The sequence below is a fragment of the Echiichthys vipera genome (genome assembly GCF_963691815.1).
Source record: "Echiichthys vipera genome assembly, chromosome: 7".
In the NCBI taxonomy this organism is placed as follows: Eukaryota; Metazoa; Chordata; class Actinopteri; order Perciformes; family Trachinidae; genus Echiichthys; species Echiichthys vipera.
This window is the reverse complement of record NC_139832.1, coordinates 20981986-21003553: the sequence shown is the minus strand read 5'-3', so window position 1 is coordinate 21003553 and position 21568 is coordinate 20981986. Positions and strand designations below refer to the sequence as shown.

General features: G+C 43.8%; 1 protein-coding gene across 1 annotated transcript in view; it reads left to right on the top strand.

The window, feature by feature from the left end:
• Positions 1-789: 789 nt before the first annotated feature.
• Positions 790-21568, top strand: part of hipk2 (homeodomain interacting protein kinase 2) — a 68356-nt gene continuing 47577 nt past the window's right edge. Inside the window, exons 1-2 of the mRNA XM_083917447.1 lie at positions 790-1036; positions 17066-18245. Coding sequence (XP_083773573.1) covers positions 1018-1036; positions 17066-18245 — 1199 coding nt within the window. The 5' untranslated portion in view covers positions 790-1017. The remainder of the gene's footprint in view (positions 1037-17065; positions 18246-21568) is intronic.

Genomic DNA, 21568 nt, shown 5'->3' with positions numbered 1-21568 from the left:
ACTGTAGGAGCGCTTCAGCCTCACGCAGGCATGACCAAACAACCCGCAGAATCATCCGACCCAGATGCACTTTGCACGGCTGTGAATACTGTCGACAGATGTTTGACTACCGAGTCACATAATGTCCAAAAAACTACATCGTGTAACACTAACTGTCTGTTTAACTGGTGCATAGGCCTATACATTTTTTTTCTAAAATTATAATAACAATATAATAATAATAATAATAATAATAATAATAATAATTATCCTCATCATCATAAGTACCCTAGTAGAAGGCTATCACATTACACCACATTATTATCACTGTGCAATTCCAACGCAAAATATGAATTTGAAGTACATATTCCAAAATCAAAAAAGAGCATAACGTATTTTGTATAGTTTTTTTAAAATATATTTTTATAATTTAAAATTGTTTGTATTTCCTTTTCATTTAAACGTGTTACAGAAATAAGCTCTAATGCTCTCTTTATTCATCAATTTCTTTCTTTTTTCCCCCCACAATTAGTTGTTTATTATATTTTATATATTGTTATGGTATCCCTATGGAAATGATGATGATGGCATTCATTATATAGCATTTGTTGGGGAGTCCAGACTGATGCGTCTCCTCATCGACTCGCTCGACACTCGACTCGCTCACTGTACACCAAACTCGCTGCGCTCTGACCACTGCAACTTTTGCAGAGACTCCTCACTCCACAGACATGTCGCACAATAGCTGAAGTAAACCTGTCACAGCGGCTCATCGCTCGAGCCTCCAGAAAGACACCGCAGGTGGGATTTGAACTGCACAGCCTCTCTCCTCGGTCTCTCCGCTGGCATTGGACCCTACGTTTTTCGAAAACGCCTGGATATGAATTATGAGCATTTTCCTCACTAATGAACTGGGCCAGTAATGCAGGAGACCGCGGCGACTCTCTCATCAGTGTTCCAAGATGGCAGATTTTCATTGAGTTTTGAACATAAATCTCGCTTTATTTTTTGCCATGAATAACAGAAGTCCTTGCACCGATGGCCCCTGTATACGAAGGTAAGATGCTTTGGAAAATATGCTGTTTTTTTGGTCCTGTGCGGAGCTCTGTCACTGAGCCTACTGTATCAATTGTGATACAATTGCGGCTGATACGGGGAGAGAGCGATGCGTTGCACCCTCTCCTCTTTCAGTGAAAAGCACTGAACATATTTGCACATTATATTATCTAAACCTAACGCGAGTGTGCTGTGTGATACTCTGCAGCCCCGTGCATTAGTGCTGTCGGTCACAGTTAAAGAATACGAGTAAATACTCGTCAGATTGAGCTGAGCTGTGTCCCTTAAAATAGCGCTGATAAAGCACCAAAACCTCCTGAATAAGGTCAAAGACAAGCCCGTGTTTCACTCACAGGAGTGTACATGTTGTGTTTTGTCCTTATCATGTTTCGTCCTGGTACAAAATTATATTTCTGCTTAAAGAAGGAACGAAAGAAGGTCGGAGACCCGATCGGTGCGAGTCTCGCCTCTAATTCACCCTCATTCTTCTATCTCCAGTTATTCCACACCGATCTTAAAGACTAACCTTAGATCTTCCAGTGCCTTTGTGATAATCAATGGTTTGATTTTTCTCCCCCGGAAACCAAAGGGAAGCTTAAAAATACAGCCTATTCTCGCAGTCGCTGCAGCATTGTACCGTAGCTGTGACTAATCCAATTGAGAGAATGCTACCCCGCATGCTTCTCTAAATTGTTGCTGTCATACAGGTTTTTTTTATTCACACACAAACAATGTGTTTGCTTTGCAATGTCGTTGCAAGGTGGGTTATAAATGTTTAACAGTGCAAGCGGTCCATTATAATCCGTGCATGGTCGGTGGTCTGTAGATGGCAGACTACCCATAACTGTACATATAGGGTACACATGCATAGGGCGCACATGCTGTTGTATTATACAGTTTATACTACAGGGTATAGTAATAAAGCATGTCGTTTTACGTATGTAAAACTTTGCTTTAATTCCACTGTATCATTCAGAAGTATACTGTGTCCTGTAGAGGATACAGTACGATTAATAACCTCTACAATAAGACTAATAACCTCTAACAGTATTTCCAAAGGAAACAGAGGTCAGATCAGAAACTTATGCAAACTGAATATAGTAGCAAGGAGCAAATGATGACCCTTGATGTTTCCAATCTTTATTTTTGAGCAGCCTCTTGTTTGATATGTCCTTGTCTACTCTATAGTCCCTCTGCTGGTGTTAAAGGGAACCCCTTTCCTTCTGTTCAAAACTACCATGGAGCAAAAGAACTATTGAAAAGTAATACAACACAGTTTAAAGTGACATTATAAAAATATCACAGGCAAAAGCAGGTTCTAATATGAAGGTCTACTCTAGGTTATATAGGCTTCTATAGAAGACACAGTATCATGAACAACAATGAGGTTTCTACTAACTCCTCACTCAGAGCTGTTATGTCACTATAGGAATATTGTAGTGATTTTTCATTAGGGGTGTTGAGGCTTACAGGCATAGCCCGAGACGATGGCGTTTCAACATGAAAAGGAAAGTTGAAATGAGACTCCTATGCAAGAGGTAATTAGTGTAAATTACATTCCCCGGCTTTTCCCTTCGCCATGGAGAGGAGGAGAAGGGAAGAGAAAGAGGCGGCAGGGGGAATTAATTACCTTGCCTGTCCTCCGCAGTGTTGGAGAGGCCTGTTATGTAGTGCAGTCATGGAAATGACTGAAATCTCCTGTGGAAAATAGGTTTGGGGGGCCCTTCACATAGACTGCGACTGGCTATTATGGTGATTACTCTCCCTCGGCTACAGGAGGACTAATAACTTAAATCTATATGATTAAATACTTCCTTCCATAGTTTAAAGTTGAGTCTGTTGACGGAAAACCTTTTATAGTTGACATTTGTTTTTGTTTGATTTCACATTCTTAATCACTTATTAGAAATTATTTGTTGTGGAGAATTTCAGGGATATTTATGAAGCTAGTCATTGTTGTATCCATGGTCCTGTTGGTTATTTTTTTTTACGTGTTTGCTTTTAGTCCTGCTTGGCCTAGACAGAAGGCCATCAAGCTGGCCTGCTGGCAGGCAGGGCAGCGGTCTGATCACCCTGGGAGCCTGGTCTCATAACCCAAACTGACACCTTGATGGATGTCTGATGAACGGAGCAGCTCCAACAGCCCCCAGCTGTGGAAAAGCTAATATTCACACACCGCCAAACCCTGCCTGCCCACCTGCCCTCTTCCTTGGCCAGTTATTGGTGTTGCAGTGTGCTCATGCCTGCATGTGCATTTGTCTCTATCTGCGTATGCGTCCACACACACACATGTGCTGTCATCCATCTGTAGGGCAGGCCTGCAAGAGTGTTAGACAGCTGCAGAACTGGGCACCAGGCAGGGAGGCAACTTAATTTGCAGATCTGCCTCTCACCGGTCAAATGGTACTATTCAAGAGAGGATTCATTCATTCACGCCTGGAAAAAAACGGACAGAGTATGACTCAGAGGCTGATTGTGATGATGATGATGATAATGGTGACAGGCACTGCAGAATCACAGCCAGATTAATGTTTTATCCAGCCACACACCCATTATGTGTTAATGTGACTTTGAATTACCTCGTGGTTTCCAGGTATAGGGAACGCACCATGCCCTAGACCTCGTTTAAGGGGAAGTCACTCCTCTGAGGACAAGAGGACAGACTTTCTCAGAAACTGGCCGCAACTCTTTCTGTCTCCCTCCCTCTTCCCCTCACGCTTGTTTGGACCCGCTTGATTGATACCTTCCTCACAGGCCACGACCCAGGCTTTAAGACTCCAAGGTTGCAGCTTTTTAAACTTTGATTAGAATTGCAGGAAGAACCCTGGGGGCCTTTGGGGGCCACAGCAAGGCTGCGCCCCGTGGCAGAGTCAAGGGAACCGAGGAGGGTCTTTCTTCCTGACTGTTATGACAAGAAGGGTGGTGTGTTTAGCTCTTCACTGTCCACAGTGGAGAAAGAGAAGGGTCTGGGGAGGGAGGATAGCTAAACTGTTGGTAAGAGATGGTCTGATAGTTAAATAGCTCACAGCGAAGAGCAGTCATTACTCTGCAAATCCTCGCAGTTGCCACCGTGAGTGTTTATTTCTTATTTTTTTGCTGTCACTCAGCAGTTGTTTTGATTTGTTTGTTGACCTGATGCATCACCTCTTGTTGTTTGGAAGGTGGCTTGTTCGGAAGCGGTTATGAAAATGGATAAGCTGTCTTTACAAGTATCGCTTTTGCATTATTCAAGGCTTCCTATCTGAAAAGGAGGAGAAATCCAGTGTTCAGGGATTCTTTGTGCTATTGATTTGTTGAAGCATTTAGTAGAAGAAGCTGAGGCTTTGTGGGGGTTGAATGTGATTTTTTTGTGAGATGAAGTGTGTGCGTAGCTCTGAGCTGGAGACAAGGCATATGAGAGTTCTCTGATGTGCTGAAATAGTTCACAGGTGTGATCTGAGGGTTTTGCGAACGTCAGCCTAAACAGAAATGACAGGTTAGCAGAGGCCAGTCTGACACACGGTGCCCAGCCTTGAATATAGGCAGAATACTTATGGCTAATTCCACTTTTCATACACTCTTTTCAGCAAAATTCTGTCTCCAGCGCTCCAGCACATTATTCTTTTAGCTCTTCTTTTTGTATGAAGGAAATTTAATTAAGAGAGAGAACTTTGCACTTCTCCTTTTCAATAATCCTCCTGTTTTAGCGCTTCTGCCATATGTTTCAGACCCCTCTCGGAAACGGGAGACCACATCAGTTGCTGACATTAGTTGTTTTTTATCGAAGGGGAAGGGGGAGGTTGGCTGGGATGGAGCCTCAACCCTGTCGGCTGCTTACACAAGGCATTTCCGTGTTGGTTGTCATGCATGTGTGAAAGGCCCCCTTTTTCCCCTGCACTGTTGTTTCACACTGTGTATGGTGTCAGCTTGTGTGGAACAGCTGCCTCTGGCTGACTTGCAGTGTAACAACTCCAGGCTCTATTAAGGAGGAAACTAGTATAGCAGCAGACATCTTAAAAAGTTGCTTTACTTTATGGCCTGTAATAATAGTTTATATGGACCGATATCCGTATTTAAAAAAGTGTTGGTATAAAACACATCACAGTACCCCTGGCTGCTGGAATTAACACACACAAGCCGTGGTATGCTGAATGTGTAATTTATTATTTAAATGGATTTGTAGCATTTTGGAAACAATTTTCGTGCTTCAGTGGGGTGCCACATTACCTAAAAAACATTCACCTGCTTGTATTTGAGGATCAGCAGAAGAGACAAAAAAAGATGAATGTCCCTCTTGAATCCAGAAAACGTACTTTTGTTTAAAGTAATGTACTGCTCTACAGCAAGGATGAGAGTCTAGCATCTTTTTTTAAAAAAGTGCTGAGAGCCTCGGCACCTTATGACACATCCATTGCTTTGATCTGCTGTAAGAGCCACAGTTCAAACAAAGGTTCACATTTTACTGCTTCTCAACACAACACAGAGTGAATGAGACCTTTTGTTAACTTGGGCCTGCAAAGCAATAATTACACATGGATTAGTTGAGCATAAAGGGCACTTTATATGCAGAAGGTATCAAATCCTTTTTTTTTTAAATGATATAAGTGAAAAATATTACATATTGCACAGTGCAGCATGAGCATGATCGGCATTTTACTCAGTTCAATCATCATTGCAATCATCATTCGCCAATGGTCCGTCCAATTTTCCCACTTCACGTTTCCCAGCCCCACCCCCGCATCTATCTCTTATCTGTCGTTCCATCCCGCTCTGTTTGTTGATAAGCAGAGAGGCCATTGGCCAGCACACATGGTGCCCATGTGACACTTCAGCAACAGCCTGATGGCCAGATTGGAAGCCACCATGTGTGTGTGTGTATGTGTGTAATTGGAGGCTGGTTTGAGAAAAGGTCTAACTACTGTAGCTTTTTTTGTTCATGTGTAATCATGACCCCCTCCCACCCAAAAGCCCTCAGACACCCCACCTCACTCATTCCCCTCTGCTTGTCTTATTGCTAACCCCTCAAACCAAAGCAGCTTGTTTGTGGCGCTCATTGTTGCAGGTCTTAATCCTATTGTTTATGATAATGCCCCCCACCCCCCATACCAGTCCATTTGACATCGCACTATCTGGAAGAGCGCGTCCACTGCTGGCTGTGTTTATCGCTGGCTTATTTTGCCTTTCAATTTGACACGTCACATTGCACATGCGAAGCTGGTAAAAAAAGTTGAACAAAGCCCTGAATGTAGTGCAAAGACAACAGATGATGTAAGGTACAACAGCTGCGTGGTGTGTGTGTTTACATGGAGCGCGGAGTGAAAAATGGTTTGTGTTTTTTAATCAAGCCTTTACTAACCTCCACACTCTTCCTCTTCTTCCAGTGTGGGAGGCAGGCAGGATAGAGAGGGAGAGGGGGGGTGTTTACAGACAGATATTGAAATGAGCAGTGGAGGACTAAATTGCACGGTAAAATTAGGGCACTAACGTTGGCGTTTTTAGGGTATATGTTCTCGTATTCATTGACACACCGATGAGCCCTGCCATGTCCAGCCAATGTGGACTAAGTGCCACTGCCAGCCCCATCACCACTCCTGGCTCCGGCAACACTCGGTCATGGAAGGGAAGTGGAGCGATGGGTGGCTGCTGGCGGCCCCTTCACAGATGGCTGCAGGTACAGCGCTACGCCTGGCTGATAACCAAAGGACTTCAAAGCTCAGACGAGTGCTCAAGCCCATTTCTGTCCAGAGCCAGGAGGCAAAAGGCACAGAACAGAGAAAGGAGACGGCAACAGACGAGAACCGGAGGTAGTCAAAAGAGTCAACAGGCATGGAAATGAACAGCTTTAGCCCGTTCCTTTTCCTCCGTTCACTCTTTGTACAATATTTGCTCTCGTTCTTCCTCACACAGTCGTCCTCCACCTCTCATATTCCCATTCAGGCTTATCTTTTTATTTCTCTCTCTCTACATGCTGTGTTATTCTCATTATTCTATCACAGTTGAAGCAGTTGTGATGACATACCTTGATGCTAGTCAGAAATGAAAATAAAAAGTCCCCCCTCTCTCTCACTCTCTCTAAAGAGATGTCTTTTCTTAATTTGGTTTAGAACAGGGATTCTCTGAGGAATCCTTTATTCTCCGTGGAAAAAAATCTGTTTCACCACAAAGTAAACTAACCAGTTACAGATCAACGGGAGCAGGAGCAGGAGGAAATATAGTCATGAAATGTAATGATATGATCTCTATCTATTTGATATTCACATATGAGGAGAAAATGATTTCTTCGTTACCACTGATGGCTGGAAACTAAGCTTTTATGAGCTTTTAAGGGATAATACAGAGAGAGAGAGAGAGAGAGAGAGAGAGAGAGAGAGAGAGAGAGAGAGAGAGAGAGAGAGAGAGAGAGAGAGAGAGAGATGTTAAAAAGCCATTGATTCAATTACACTATCCTCTGGCTCTTCTAACACCCCTGCAGTACTGACATGAGAAAACGCTGAATGTCCTAACTGTAAGAAATATTCCCTTATAACCACACTGCCGTAACATCTCTAAAGACATTCAGTAACATTCAGCTGCAGCATAAGAGAATGATTATAGTTGTTTAATGGCAGTTTTTATGTTTTTATATTTAAAAAAAAAAATGAAATATTTAGGATCTCGAGAAAGGTTTGAAGAAATGTTTTTTCCTTTGCTATTCCCATTATTTTTATTCTGAAAGTTCCAACAGTGTTTTTTCCAGCCGATTTATTTTACTAGAGTTATAGTAGAAGCATGCACTGTCTGCTTAGCTCTGAAGAACTTAAGTGCACACACTTAGCAATAGGGAAGCTACTGAAAATGCATGGCTTATTCCTATAAATTTTAAGTATGCATTCATGGTGAACTTAACTAAAACAGATCTCTGGAAGAGCGATAGCAGTTCCTGTTTATGTTTCTGGTGTGTTGCAGCATAAAAAAAACAGGCTGCACACCTTTTAGATCCACTCCTTACTTCAAAGCCTTCAGACAGGCACCAGCGTGGCCAGCCAACAGCTCTGCCTGGCAGCCTTTTGAACTGACCCCTCCATTCAGCCTGAGAGACAGAGAGTGAGAGGGAGAATGGCAGAGAGACAGGGAGTGACAGAGCTTGAAAAAAATAAGGAAGAAAATGGGAGGGAGGGGAGGCAGTGGAGCCGGGGTGGAGAGATGAATACCCTCTTGTGGGGCCTCAGGGGCACTGCTAGAGGTCAGGGGGAGCTTGAGGGGTGGGGTGGTGGTTGGCGGTTGGTTAGGAGATGTGGGGGTCAGCAGTCTGAGAGGGATTTCGGCTCGTAGATCTCACCCCTCGTCTCCTCCTTACATCTGGGATCAACGCTGTCCGGCGAGGGCGCCCGTCTTCTCAGCTCCCCTGACGGAGCCCAGCAGCTGCTAACACACACTCTCACACAACACTCTCCCACCCCTCCATCACTTTTAGAGAAGCTGGCCCAGAAAAAGGCCAAAAGTTGACCTTTAGCTTTGTGGACCTGTTCTCTTTCCTTTACCGCTTCAGAGCAGTCCAGGCCAAGCACGTTGTTTTTTTTTCACATCATTGGGTGTCTGTGAGACAGAGACAGTGCGAGGAGGAGTTCTGCATTCGTAAGCATAACACATAAAGACATTTTAACACTAACCTGGCAGCATTGAGTGGCATCCATCTCAGTCATATGAACCTCATTCAAATCCTCTAAACATTTGAATAGCCTGGGGAAAAAAATACCCCAGCAAGGCTAACGCACTTTCAGCCTTTCCTTCTTTGTTCACAGTAAAGCATCTTACAGTATGATGAATCATTATTTACTGGCTTCCCACAGGTCATCTTTTCCATCTGTTAAAGTCCCTCTCAGCTACTGCTCAGCTGGGAGTTTATAAACAGCTCAGACCACAGGAACAAACCCCAAACTGACAAATTCTTACGGTAGATAGATGGATCTTCTTTCCTGTAATTTGCTAAATAAGTTTGACACAATGGTTATAATTGTAAAATCAGCAATTGGTCCTCTTCTCCTTTTGAAGGTGTTTACCTTTTATCCAAGCCAGTTCAAATGTGTACTTCTCATACGCTAAGTTTGTGGGTTTTAAACTAATGGTCAGAATAGCCATTTCCTGCCTGGCTTTGGCTGCTATTTGGGACTGCAAGGACACTGTAAATATAATCTGCTAAAGCCATGATTTTCACACTGAATCAGACACAGAGGGCTGAGTGGCCAAATGTATTACCTCAGCTCTGTGGCCAAAAAGACTGAACAGCCATGTTTACGGCACACTGTCACATGGATTAAGGATACAAATGCCTTGCTAAATTCGTATGTAAGCATGTGTTTCTGTGTGTGCTTAATCTTTTAAAAGCTGTTTGAATATATAGCATGGTGGGCCTCCTTACATTGTCAAAGAACAGAGAGAATGAGGGAAGCTACAGGAGCAGAGGGAATTAAAAAAGAAGATGATGAAGAGAGATCAGGAGATTAAAACAATTTATAAAGCATGTTGATGGATGCATCACCTGCAGTATGAAGGCAGGAGTGCAAGTTGAGGCATTTTAAAAAGTAAAAAATGCTTCGGTAGTCTAAATTAGTCTGATCGGTGCCCTTAATAGGCTCCGAGCGGTAGCTTCTCACACCCCGTTGAAATACCACACACTCTTGTCGCCTTGGGAAGCATGTGCACTATCTCCAGTTTGTATTTGATAGTACTTGGAGGTGCAGTATACTGGGGGAGGCAGGGGAGTAAAAGGCCAACCGCATGTGGGGATTATACTGTAAAAAGCTCTGATATGAAATGGATAGAAGCTGCCGGTTTCTTCTTCTGTCTGCTGTCTTTGAGGCAGTAAAATGTGGACTTTATGCACCAGCATCCGCACTCATCATTATCAAACACACCTACCGGCCTGTGTGTCATTCAGACACACACTGAGCCATCCTGGTTTCAAGCTGACAACTTGCAAGTAACTGAGAGCTATGCATATAACAAACACACACAAAAAAAATCAAGCAAAGGATTTTCATGCATGAATATCTTTTCCTAGCAACTCATTCCTCTGTTTTGTTTTTTAATCTAGACAACCCTATCAGTTTATATTTTGAATACAGCTGTGTTTTGGAAATACAGGAAGTGGTGGCTCTGCCTGTGTGTGATTGGTCCCCAGGTGCCTGGTCAGGTTGGACTGGTTCCGCCGTTGTCGGGGTTCATCCCAGGGTTTCAAAGAGGTGGGGCATCAGATTAATCCCTATGGGTGTGTGCGTGTTGAGGTGGTGGTTTCATGCATGTTGTTATAACACAGCTAAGATTCTACAGTAGAGCTTTTGACGAATAAATGAGGAAATCCTTATGGGCACCAATAGTCATAAAGTTACACACACACGTGAAATCTCAGAAATGCACAGGTGAATGTCTGTGGATACATGCCCACTGTCACATGCACGCAAACATTCTGCACACGTGCAGAGAGTTGTGTGTGCAGCAAAGGGTGCATCCAATAAGCAAGAGGGGAATTATTGCAGCTGTCTCTGTTGGATAATAATGCAGAAGCAAACTTTGACCCCTGAGTTCAAGAACACACCCAAAACCAATTCTCAGTAGTCTGTTCCACGGGACAGGGCAGGGTGTCAGGGCAGGGCAATGATGCTGTCTCCTCGGAAGACTGTCTTTCTCTGTGACTGTCCCTGTCAGTTTTTACTGTCTCCTGCTTGACTGTTCTTACTTTGTACTCTAAATCAATAGTTTACAAACTGCAAACAGTGATCCAAAAGTGTAGTAAAGAGTGAAGAGTGTTAACTTACCTATTGCCTTGGATTTGCTAATCTTATTAGTTAGATTAATACAAATCTGAACCTCACACAACAAAAATGTTAGACCCCTTAGAAATAACATGAACGTCTCTGAAATGTTTCTTTAAAAAACCTCATCCTACTCCTGTAGCTAACAAGCCCCCGGCTCCTTGGTGTTTGTGGCACGTGTGTCCCTGCGTGAACATCAACACCGTTGTGACCTCACTTACTTAAGTGCCATCCTTTCAGAACCTCAGGTTGCGGAACATTGCAAGGACAGCAAACAAGGCCGCCATTCACATCCACGTTAAAAACCTTAAAGGCAGTCACAGTCAACACAGCCGGCACGCAATGAAATCCATACCGCACTGGCCCCTCTCAAATCAATTTGCCATTGTACAATGTTTTCTTCACTCATTGTACTCATCTGTGTGTCCTCCCCCATTGTTGTCTGTGTTGGGTTACTGTTTCTTGCCTGCAGTTCTCATATGTTGATCTCATTATAGTACATTGTGTCCAGCTGTCATTGTTGATCCTAATGACATAAGAGGAAGTGTGGTGTAGCGGGGCGTTTCTAACTGTGTGTACATGATAAGCATTCTGGAAAACGGCTGCTTATCAGGTGTGTCCTTGCATGGCCCTGCGGCTTGTTTGCAACTGTAGTCAAAGAGGCCCACCATGATGGATGTAGTGGATGTCAGTGCTAGTGTAGTCAAGCAATGATATAACAGGTGACTTGGTTTCTGGTTGGTCACATTTTTAGCCCCCTTCTTCTTATTTTCATGCTGCCACACACGAGACCTTTGCACAGAACAGTTTTTCTGTTGCACATTCAACATTTTACATCTGCTGCAGCAAGGGCATTAACTACAAGGCCTCTTTCTTTCTTTCTTTCTTTCTTCGTGGCAAGAGAGTTGGGTACAGTGCTTTGTACACTTTCTACACTCGTGATTTGATTAATAAGAAATCCAGCTCAAGCTGAGCCATTCTGCCACCCCTTCTTCCTCCCACTTGTGGTCCTCCTCATCTACCGCTCCTCTCCTCCACCCCGTGCCTTGGTTCAGCGCCTGGTTAGGCTGACCTGGCAGTATAAACAAGGCAAATGTTTTTCTCACTCCAGCCGTTTTATGACCACACTTAAAACGTTAGTGGCAGCTTCCTTATCTACAGACAGTTACCCAGGGGAACCAGGTTCTGCAGCTTTACTTTAGATTAGAAGTGTTATCATTTGAACTTTAACTGCACACGTTATAATAGCTTATTGTATAAAAGAAAGTTTAAACTACGACACCAACTGATGTGCTTGTGTCTGTTCTTATGTATTCATGCATGTGCACTTGAAGTGCTGACCTAACATATATACATACGTTATCTCACAGGTAGCACAACATGATGTATCTTTGGCTGTTTGCTTCCAGGAAGGGGAGAGTTGAGGGAGTGTCACATTTACAGCAGGCATGTTGCTGATTTATGAGCTGAGAAGTCGTATATGAGTCTGTCAAACAGCGTTCACATTTTCCTCTTACGCTGTCAATATGCAAGATGGATATTTGCCCTCTTTTGTGTGTTTGTACGAGAGCTGAGAGAGACAATTTCAACTGGTCAAATAATGTGGTCAGGATGAGCATAAAGGCTGATGGAGCAGCAGCCTGCGTGACAGTATCTCCCTGCAAGCTTGTCTGATACATTATTCTATAAATAAGCAGAGATGAGAGCTAAAAAGGCAGACGGGATGGTCAATAGTGGCCAGGGGAGAGAGAGAGGGAGGGAGAGAGAGAGAGAGAGAGAGAGAGAGAGAGAGAGAGAGAGAGAGAGAGAGAGAGAGAGAGAGAGAGAGAGAGAGAGAGAGAGAGAGAGAGCCCCCTCCAGAACTCATGCAGGAGGCAGTAAGGCTTAATTTTCTCTGTGTGGATAATATGTTCCTCTTCAGCGGTGCATTCACTGTTGTGTTTAACCCCAGAGTCCCTATCCTTGCCACAGGTTTTCTACCAGTGGTTCTGTCAGCCATAATACCCATGTACACGTACATGCAGATGGGTGACAAATGCTGGAAGAGTTAGATCGACATGTTAGACACCACTAGGACTGGGTATCATTTAAAAATGGACGACACTAGCGCCAGAACTCTTAAAGTAATACTGATACCAATACTTCATTTGATCCCCTTTTTTTACTACTTCATTCGATACCCATACGTGAATGAAAGCATTCAAATACCAACACTACTGCTCATGTGACATTTAATCAAAGAACGCTTGCAGTGGCTGTAAGAGGAACGATCAAATGCAGGTGGAGTTTGACTGGAGAGGTCATGATACTAATTGATGCTGGGTTATTTTGTTCGATACCTTAAAAGTATCAAGTACCGATGTCCGGCCCTTGACACCAGTATTAACAAACTTGCCAAATGAGGTCATGTCTTGGAAGAATGATGTTCCTCCAGACTTGGAGAATTTCTAACAGATGAACTGAAGCTTTTCTGGTGGCCCAGTTCCTTACTCAGATACATTACATTTATATTTCCTTCAGTTTGTCGTTCATCTGTAAGTATCAGGCTGTTCAGAATAGAGTTGAAGGTGTGGCAAGTGGTGTTCCAACACTCACATGGGAGCAGCAGTGAAGGGTGAGATAATGCTTTGTCTAGACAGTCAGAAGTCATTTCATTAGCCAGCGATTTGGCACACCCTTCCCTCACCCTCCAGACCTGCAGACACTGGGATGTCCAGTAAAGAGACAGGGTCATTCGAGCGTCTCTGTTGATGTCGGTAGCTATTAGGCCTCAGGATGTAGTACTGGATTGTCTCCTAGGTGGTGGCTGGGGTATATATTTAAACTAATAGAGATTAGGTTAGATTTCTTTTTTATCTCAATCTTAAATTGTTTTAAATCATGATTTGTATAAAGCACAGAGCTTTGAGGAGAGGCACGGATGAGTTGGAGGTTTTATATATTAAAGGACTGTAATTACAAAGGACTACTTGACAGGTTTGGTGGTGTCCAAAGGCATCTTCATCAATACTCTCTGTCATGTTGTCAGGGGAGTATAAATGACGGATTTAATAAAAGAGAGTAAACAGAAGCAGGTCATAGGGTAGAGTGTTCGCTCTCCATGCTCTCCGCGCTCTCCGCGCTCTATTCTCCTTCTTTCCCTTTCAGTCCATCTCTCGGCCTTGCATGGCATGCAGAATGGCTCTGATCCTCCCAAAAAGAAGATTAACGAACCCCTGACAGAGGAGTAATCTCTCTGAAAACACTGACTCCTACCATTTCAACATGCTGCCTCTAAACAGTGGAAAATGCCTCTCTGGTATGCTTAATTGCAGTATGTGGGACACACAGTTTTCCTTTAGGTATGTTAAATAGAAAGCCTTGGCTACTGAAGGCATTCCAACATTGTAAATGCACAACAATGGGCCGTTACAGTTTTTGCGCTTCGAATAGGGTTCAGAAATTCAAATAAACTTCAAAAGGACATTTTCAAGGGAAGTTCTTTTGCACTGTGCCGTTTCTGACAAAAGCATAGGGGATTTGGTTTTTCAGATTCTAGATCATAAGTATGTTTGAACTTCAGTTTGGATGAAGAGTGATTCATGAGGACTGGAGCCGCTTTCCCAATGAAGTATAATTGGTCACATTGTTGCCTGTGTATGTTGTCATGAGATAACATTCCGGCCATTTGACCTCTTACTTTTGGTCCATTTAATTACTTATCTTTGTTCAGCACAGGGCTCTAAACTGCGGTGCTGTTTGTACAGCTTTGACTTTTGTAGCAACAACCAACCGTGCAGAATTTCTTAAGCTGAATTTCAAGAATGTCCTATGTATTTATCATTTTTTTATCAGCTTTATTTTGGAGGCTTCCCCAGTTTAGGGAACATGTGTGGCCTTTAGTTCATTGCACCGTGTAGGCAATGTCAAGTGAACTCTTTGACCACGGTGTTAAAACTGACAGTGAGTCAATGAGTGACTAAGATCAGGGTTGAGGAGGAATTCATGTGATGCTAATGCAAAGAGCAGCTAGCCTCGATATGGCCTTGTAAAAGCCAGAGCTATCCATAATCATGCTGGCACATATGAAATGCTGGAATTTTCCATAAGAGGAACAAGCCGACTCTGTGTCTGTCCATCCATCTTTGTGTCCATCAGTCAGTGCCTGTGATTATCCTGTCAGGCTCTCAGTAACACACTGGTGACACTGCTCTGTGACGCAACCCATCATTCAAATTATTTTTAGCGTAAAGTCCAGGCACAGGAATTGGTAATCCAAGGAGTGACATCTGGCCTTCAGGGCTTATGTGATTAGCATAGAGCCTTGCCCCTAATAGCCTCTTCATTACCTCTGAGGACTAGCCTAAAGGACTGGTCATAAAGTGGCTACCCATGGGCACTTAAAGCTAAAAATATATAAATATCTTAATGATTGTTCAGAGCACATATGTGCAGATACAGTAAATAAGTATTACAGGAAAGCATTGAGGTGCTATATGAGCTGTACACCCGTCGAGCTTACAGTGAGCCCTCTTATGTGCACCGCAGCTTCAATCCTGCAGCATTAGGGCTAAGACCAGATGACCACGCAGATAACTAGTAAGTCCAAGCAAGGCCACAGAGCGACTAAAATAAAATCTAAAAAAAAAAAAGGGGAGAGCTAAAATTAAAAAAAAACAAATGAGGCAAAGTGTAGTGGAGGGCTGCCAACTTCCTGCTGAATTAATCATCATCACCACTCAAAGGTCTAATAATGACAAAGTGACCAGGCATGTCTCGTCTTTTCTGTCTGCAGTAGAGAGCACCACAGTTATGGAGGTCCTCCCATCTTGGAGGGAAATTCTCTAATTATCTTTGAACAGAAAAAAAATTCCCAGCTTTCAAGATCTCTATTAAACACATAAAAGCAGCTTTTTGTTTCCAGCAGGAAAACAAAATGTACGGGGTTTGCATGCACGGATTTTGTTAGTGTTTGTGTGGGAGCTGTGACAGTAGCATTCTTTGAATCTTGCATTAACAGCGGTGATTTATTGCGTGGGTGTTGGCCAGGTGGAAGCTCTTAGTTTGTTAGTAGTAAACTAATTTTGGGCTCACTGGAAACTGTTAAAACATAGCATTACTACAAGTCTCATAATCATCCTTGTGCTGTAATAATCATTTCAGTGTTACAAACAAGCCTGTTTGCAAAGCGAGAGATAAAGAAAGGGACTATTTTTGGGCAGTTGTTTGCTTGGAGAAGCCTTTGCTTATTCTGAGGCAGCATGTTCCCAGGAGTTCAGAGCACAGCCTCGCTGCAGTTTTGCTTTTGTTTTGTTGTCTTCTGGATCTGTAGTTGAGAGGGAGTTCAGTGCCCCTCTCCTGTTCTCATAGTTACTTGATCGAAATTTTTTCCACCACTTTCCCTAAAGTGAGTAATTGTGTACCAATAAATGCAAGGGCTGGCTAGTATAGTGGGGAAGGAAATTGCAATCATTCCTTGAGACTTTTTTTGTAGTCCTGTTTTGTGAACCGTTTTTTGTTGCTCCGCTGTCTCTGTGGAGTGTCCCATGAAAGGGTATTCTTTTAGTATTCACTCAGCCTATTTACTTTGCTGCAGATGGGGAGAGTGGGGAAATGACATTTCCTCTGCATGAACCAGTGGTTTGCATAAGCACTACTCAATCTAACCGGCTATCTTTCTTCTAAACATTCCAGCTTTTATTTATGTTACATAATAAAATACAAAACATTACATTATACTAAAAAAAGAATCGCTTTCCCACCAGTTTTAATGAATCATTATCTGAATTTAAAAACAAGCTAGGTGATAATACTACAAAAACAATTTAATAACAGAGCAACAAACACTTTTTGGAGGTAATTTGATGCTTGTTACTTTACTATGATTTCAAAGAGTTCAAGAGGCGCTTTGGCCTCTAGCTCACTGGGTAGAGCTTTCGCCCCATATAGGCTCAGTCTTTGGCAGCGGCCCAGGTTCAAATCCAACCTGTAGCCCTTTGCTGAATGTCATCCCCTAACCAGTCACCCTTTCAGCAGCTCTCATAAAGGAAATAAGAGCCCCAAAAATAAAAACATATATAAATCTTTGTAAAAAGAGGTGTGATGCTGACGCATAAGCATTTATGCTTGGTGTTTGAAGGACCTGCAATGACCCAAGCTATCTTTATTTAAAGCTACTGGCAACCACTCATGTTTCAGACACTCTCAATTTCCTAACCTCTCACTGTCATCCCTCCCTCCCCATCCTCTTTGCTCCTCCCCTCTGCTCCCTCTTGTCACAGGTATGGCCTCGCAAGTGCAAGTGTTCTCCCCTCACACTCTCCAATCAAGTGCCTTCTTTAGCGTGAAGAAACTGAAGGTGGAGCAGAGTTGTAACTGGGATATGACAGGGTACGGCACACACAGCAAAGTCTACAGCCACAACAGCAGCAAGAATTTGTCGGCCACCAGTGGCCCCCTCGGCATCAACAGCTCCCTGCAGGTCGCCAGCTCCACCCTGCCCTACGAGCAGGCACTAATCTTCCCAGCCAGTGCAGGCCACATTGTGGTCGCCTCAGCCAGCAGCACTTCGGGGGCCGTGGGGTCTCTGCTGGGCAGTGGGGGTGGAGGCAGCAGCAGCAACAGCAGTGGTGGTGGAGGTGGTGGCGGCGGCAGTGGTGTGGGTGGCGGGGTTGGTGTTCACAACCTGACACGCCGCAGCACGGTCAGTCTCCTTGACACCTACCAGCGATGCGGGCTTAAACGCAAAAGTGAGGAGCTTGACAACAACAGCAGTGTGCAGATCATTGAGGAGCACGGCCCACCGATGATCCAGAACGGAGCAGCCAGTGGGGCCACAGTGGCTACGGTGGCCACCGCCACCTCTACCGCAACATCCAAGAACAGCGGCTCCAACAGTGAGGGGGACTACCAGCTGGTGCAACATGAGGTGCTCTGTTCCATGACCAACACCTACGAAGTGCTGGAGTTCTTGGGACGCGGAACCTTTGGGCAGGTGGTTAAGTGCTGGAAGAGGGGCACCAACGAGATCGTAGCAATCAAGATCTTGAAAAACCACCCGTCATATGCACGGCAGGGTCAGATCGAGGTCAGCATCCTGGCGCGTCTCAGTACGGAGAGTGCGGATGACTACAACTTTGTGAGGGCCTACGAGTGCTTCCAGCACAAGAACCACACGTGCCTGGTATTTGAGATGCTGGAGCAGAATCTGTACGACTTCCTCAAGCAGAACAAGTTCAGCCCTCTGCCACTCAAATACATCAGACCTGTGCTGCAGCAGGTGGCCACAGCGCTAATGAAACTGAAGAGCCTGGGGCTGATCCACGCTGACCTGAAGCCAGAGAACATCATGCTGGTGGACCCATCTCGACAGCCCTATAGGGTCAAAGTCATCGACTTTGGCTCAGCCAGCCATGTGTCCAAGGCGGTCTGCTCCACTTATCTACAGTCCAGATACTACAGGTAAGAGCTCCAACTTTGAAATTATAATTCATTTGTTACGCAAAGAGGAAATGGCACAAAGGAAAAAAGAGACATGTCCCTCAGTTTGTTCCTGTTCGCTCTGTTTTGGTGATCATCGCGCTTTCTGCATCTTGTTTGATTTATCCCAGCTTTAATAGGAATGTTTTCCTAGTCGAGCTGATTGTTTGGCCAAACACCCAGATTCCCTGCCAGCCTTATGGGCTGCTGCTGAAGTTCTCTCTTCTCTCCGATTCTGCCTTTCTTGTTAGCTTGTTTACTCTCTGTAGTTATCCCCCTTCCAATGTTGGATGGAACAGTAAAACTCAAAAGCTTGCTGAGTAGCCATGTGGTTATTGTGTTTAATATGATAAAACAAGCATGATCTGGAGGTACCTCAAAGATTAGCAAAGGCCTGGTTAGTTTCTACAAAACTTGGTGAAACTCTGGTAAAGACGTGAGTAAATATTTGAAGCAATGGCATTTTTTTTGCGTCCCTGAGAGGTTCAGGGGAAGAAAGTGTTTTTTCCTGTTTTTCAATAGAGGGTTTTTGAAAAGATCTCAGTTAAACTCCCTCATTGCCGAATGGCACCAATCATGTGGGGTGGCAACCTGCCCATAGGTTTCTATTCACTCCTCAACTCCCCAGGCCCCAGGACCCTCAGCCCCACATCACCGTAGCTGGCTCCCATTTCCCCCGGGATAGAGATGAGGGGTCAGCCTGAGTTCTCCTGTAATATGTGCCTGTAATCCACACCAACGGGCCCTGCATTAGAACCAGATGAGTCTCTGGGAAGGCCTTTCTTTCTTCTCTCAGTACTTCTTAAACAGTCTTTTTTCACCCATAGCCAACAGTGTGTTTAGGTTTTCAGAGAAGGCAGTGTTGGGGGGAACTGTGAGAGGAATCAAACGCTGTCCATGTCGGTACAGAGAGAAGCTTTGTTTGGGGCTCAGGCCTGGTGCCGGGTTCAGGGCTGAGGGAAGAACAGGTGTGTGTGTGTGTGTGTGTGTGTGTGTGTGTGTGTGTGTGTGTGTGTGTGTGTGTGTGTGTGTGTGTGTGTGTGTGTGTGTGTGTGTGTGAGAGAGAGAGAGAGAGAGAGAGAGAGCTATGCTACCACACACTTAAACACACACTCCCACACACATATACCCATAGATACATGCCAGGTGGCGGCACCTCAACGGCGCTTAGTGTAGACTGTCGAGAGAGGTTTGTGGTCCCTGTTCAGTGGATTTTGAGTTTGGTTTTGTTATCTTTACAGTTTATCACTGACTTTTTAAATGTGCAACACTGAAGACAATTGTTTCCTGTTAAAACGAGAAGGCAGTGAGAATCACAGTAGAGGGCACTTAGAGGGAACGATAATGGGATTCAAACGGATGCATTCAGAAGATCCCAGATCCTGATCTTTTATCACACTTGGCAGGTGTATTATTTTATCCGAGCAATAGTGTTTAGAGAACTGTATTTTATAAACACTTATCCTCATATGTCTACAATATCACATTAAGATCCCTGTATGGGAATTGGATTGTGTGTCAACAGGGCAGCACTGTTATATCAGTTTAAGTAGCTCATCCTGAAGTAAACACCACTAGTAGTACTGTTGTTGTTGCTCCTGGGCTGTAAGTCAACAAGCAGGCCATAAAATGTTCCTGTTTGTTTTCTCGGGGAGTGACGAGTGGAGGAGAGTGGAGAGATCATCCCTTCATTTCCTCTTCGCCGCGGAGGAGGGGGAAAAAAAGACTGACATTGACAAGAAAATTACCCACCAGCCACCAAAACCAAGACCAGGGACATGGTGACCCTGGTTTGAGGCATTGGGAGTGGTGTGTGTGTGTTATAGGATTTTCTGTACTGCATAATGGCATGCACATACAGTATGTGTGTTTGCTTTGCCAGGTCTTATTGTGAGGAATGAGGCAAGTCTTACAGTTCAATTCAAAGAATGACCTCATGGGAGATGAGCACTACGGGTGCATTGCATGCCGTTTGGGTTGCACAACAAACTTCGACTGTGGGTAGAGTTCATGGTGAGTTCAAAAGCGTAGAGAACATCAAACCATCTTTGATGATTTCAGATGAGAAGATTGCAGGATAGTTTCTGTTTCTTTACAGGGTATAGAGATTACATACAGGTGGGATTTGCCAGCTCCAACCTGCTGGCTTTATATCCTCTATAACCTCCACAATAGCAAAAACATACCCCTGTCATCTTCTTTGATTCTCGTTAAATAAGACATTTGTGTGTGGTCTCAGTGCGCTTAAAGTTTTATTTTTCCGTTAATGAGGTGGAATGACATGAGATGTGGTAAGGAGAAATCGTGAGAATTTCTTGTATAGATGAGAATGAAAAAAAGAGAGTAATTTTAAGCCCATTGCAGACGTTATACAATGACTTGGCTTACAAAGCCATTATCACTCGCTTTCATTTACACTCATTCGGTGGGAATTGTATACTGTATTGTATGCTGTAAGAGCCTTGCAAATGACTTATGGATTTCAACAAGGTTGACTCATGCAAATACTGTAAAACGCCAGTATTCAAGGTAAACAAGTGATGTTCTATTTGCAAGAACAGCTCTCACGGTACTTTGAGTTTCAACTTTGTTCGCTTCAGTGCTTAGCGAATACAAGCTCATGTAGCCAAGCTCATCTATCCTTGTCAAATAGGCCTGTCTGTAGCACTTTTACTCTCAGTGCCAGTGTACTGTACTTGAATATAATCACCCTACTATTGTTTGAATTTATAACTAAACTCTCTGTGTTCTGCTACAGTGTCCCATTGTGGTGTTAACATACTCATTACACCGTCTTGTGACCTACCCCTAACCCTGGTCCTACTTCTTTTATCCTCCTCTTCTTTCCTGCTACCCTTCTTCACTCTTGTCTATAGCTAATAATGTAACAGGTAAGCCGACTAGTCAAGCCTACCCTGTGCTAGATAAAGGGATTATTGTCTTGTCCCAGTTGGGAATGTTTGTCCTATTTATCTCATCAAGTAAAGGCCAAGATGGGTGAAATGCAGCAAGACATTAGTTAATGAAACTTCTCTCTCAAGCGCTCTTTTCCTTCATACTTTTTGTGTGTTTGAAAAGATTGCAACACTATGAACTAAAGTTTCCCAAAGAGACTGTCTAAAAGCCTGCACCATCATCCCAATATTTAAATAACTCATTATCAATTCTAGCCCTTCTCTTTTCGCCCCACCTTTTCGTGCGGCTGTTCGGAACAGCTGTAAACAGTTTTTACCTTCATTTCCATAGTTCTTTTCCTACGTAGAAAGTCTTTCCCACAGTGGCAGTTTTACAGAGGCTTGCCTAAT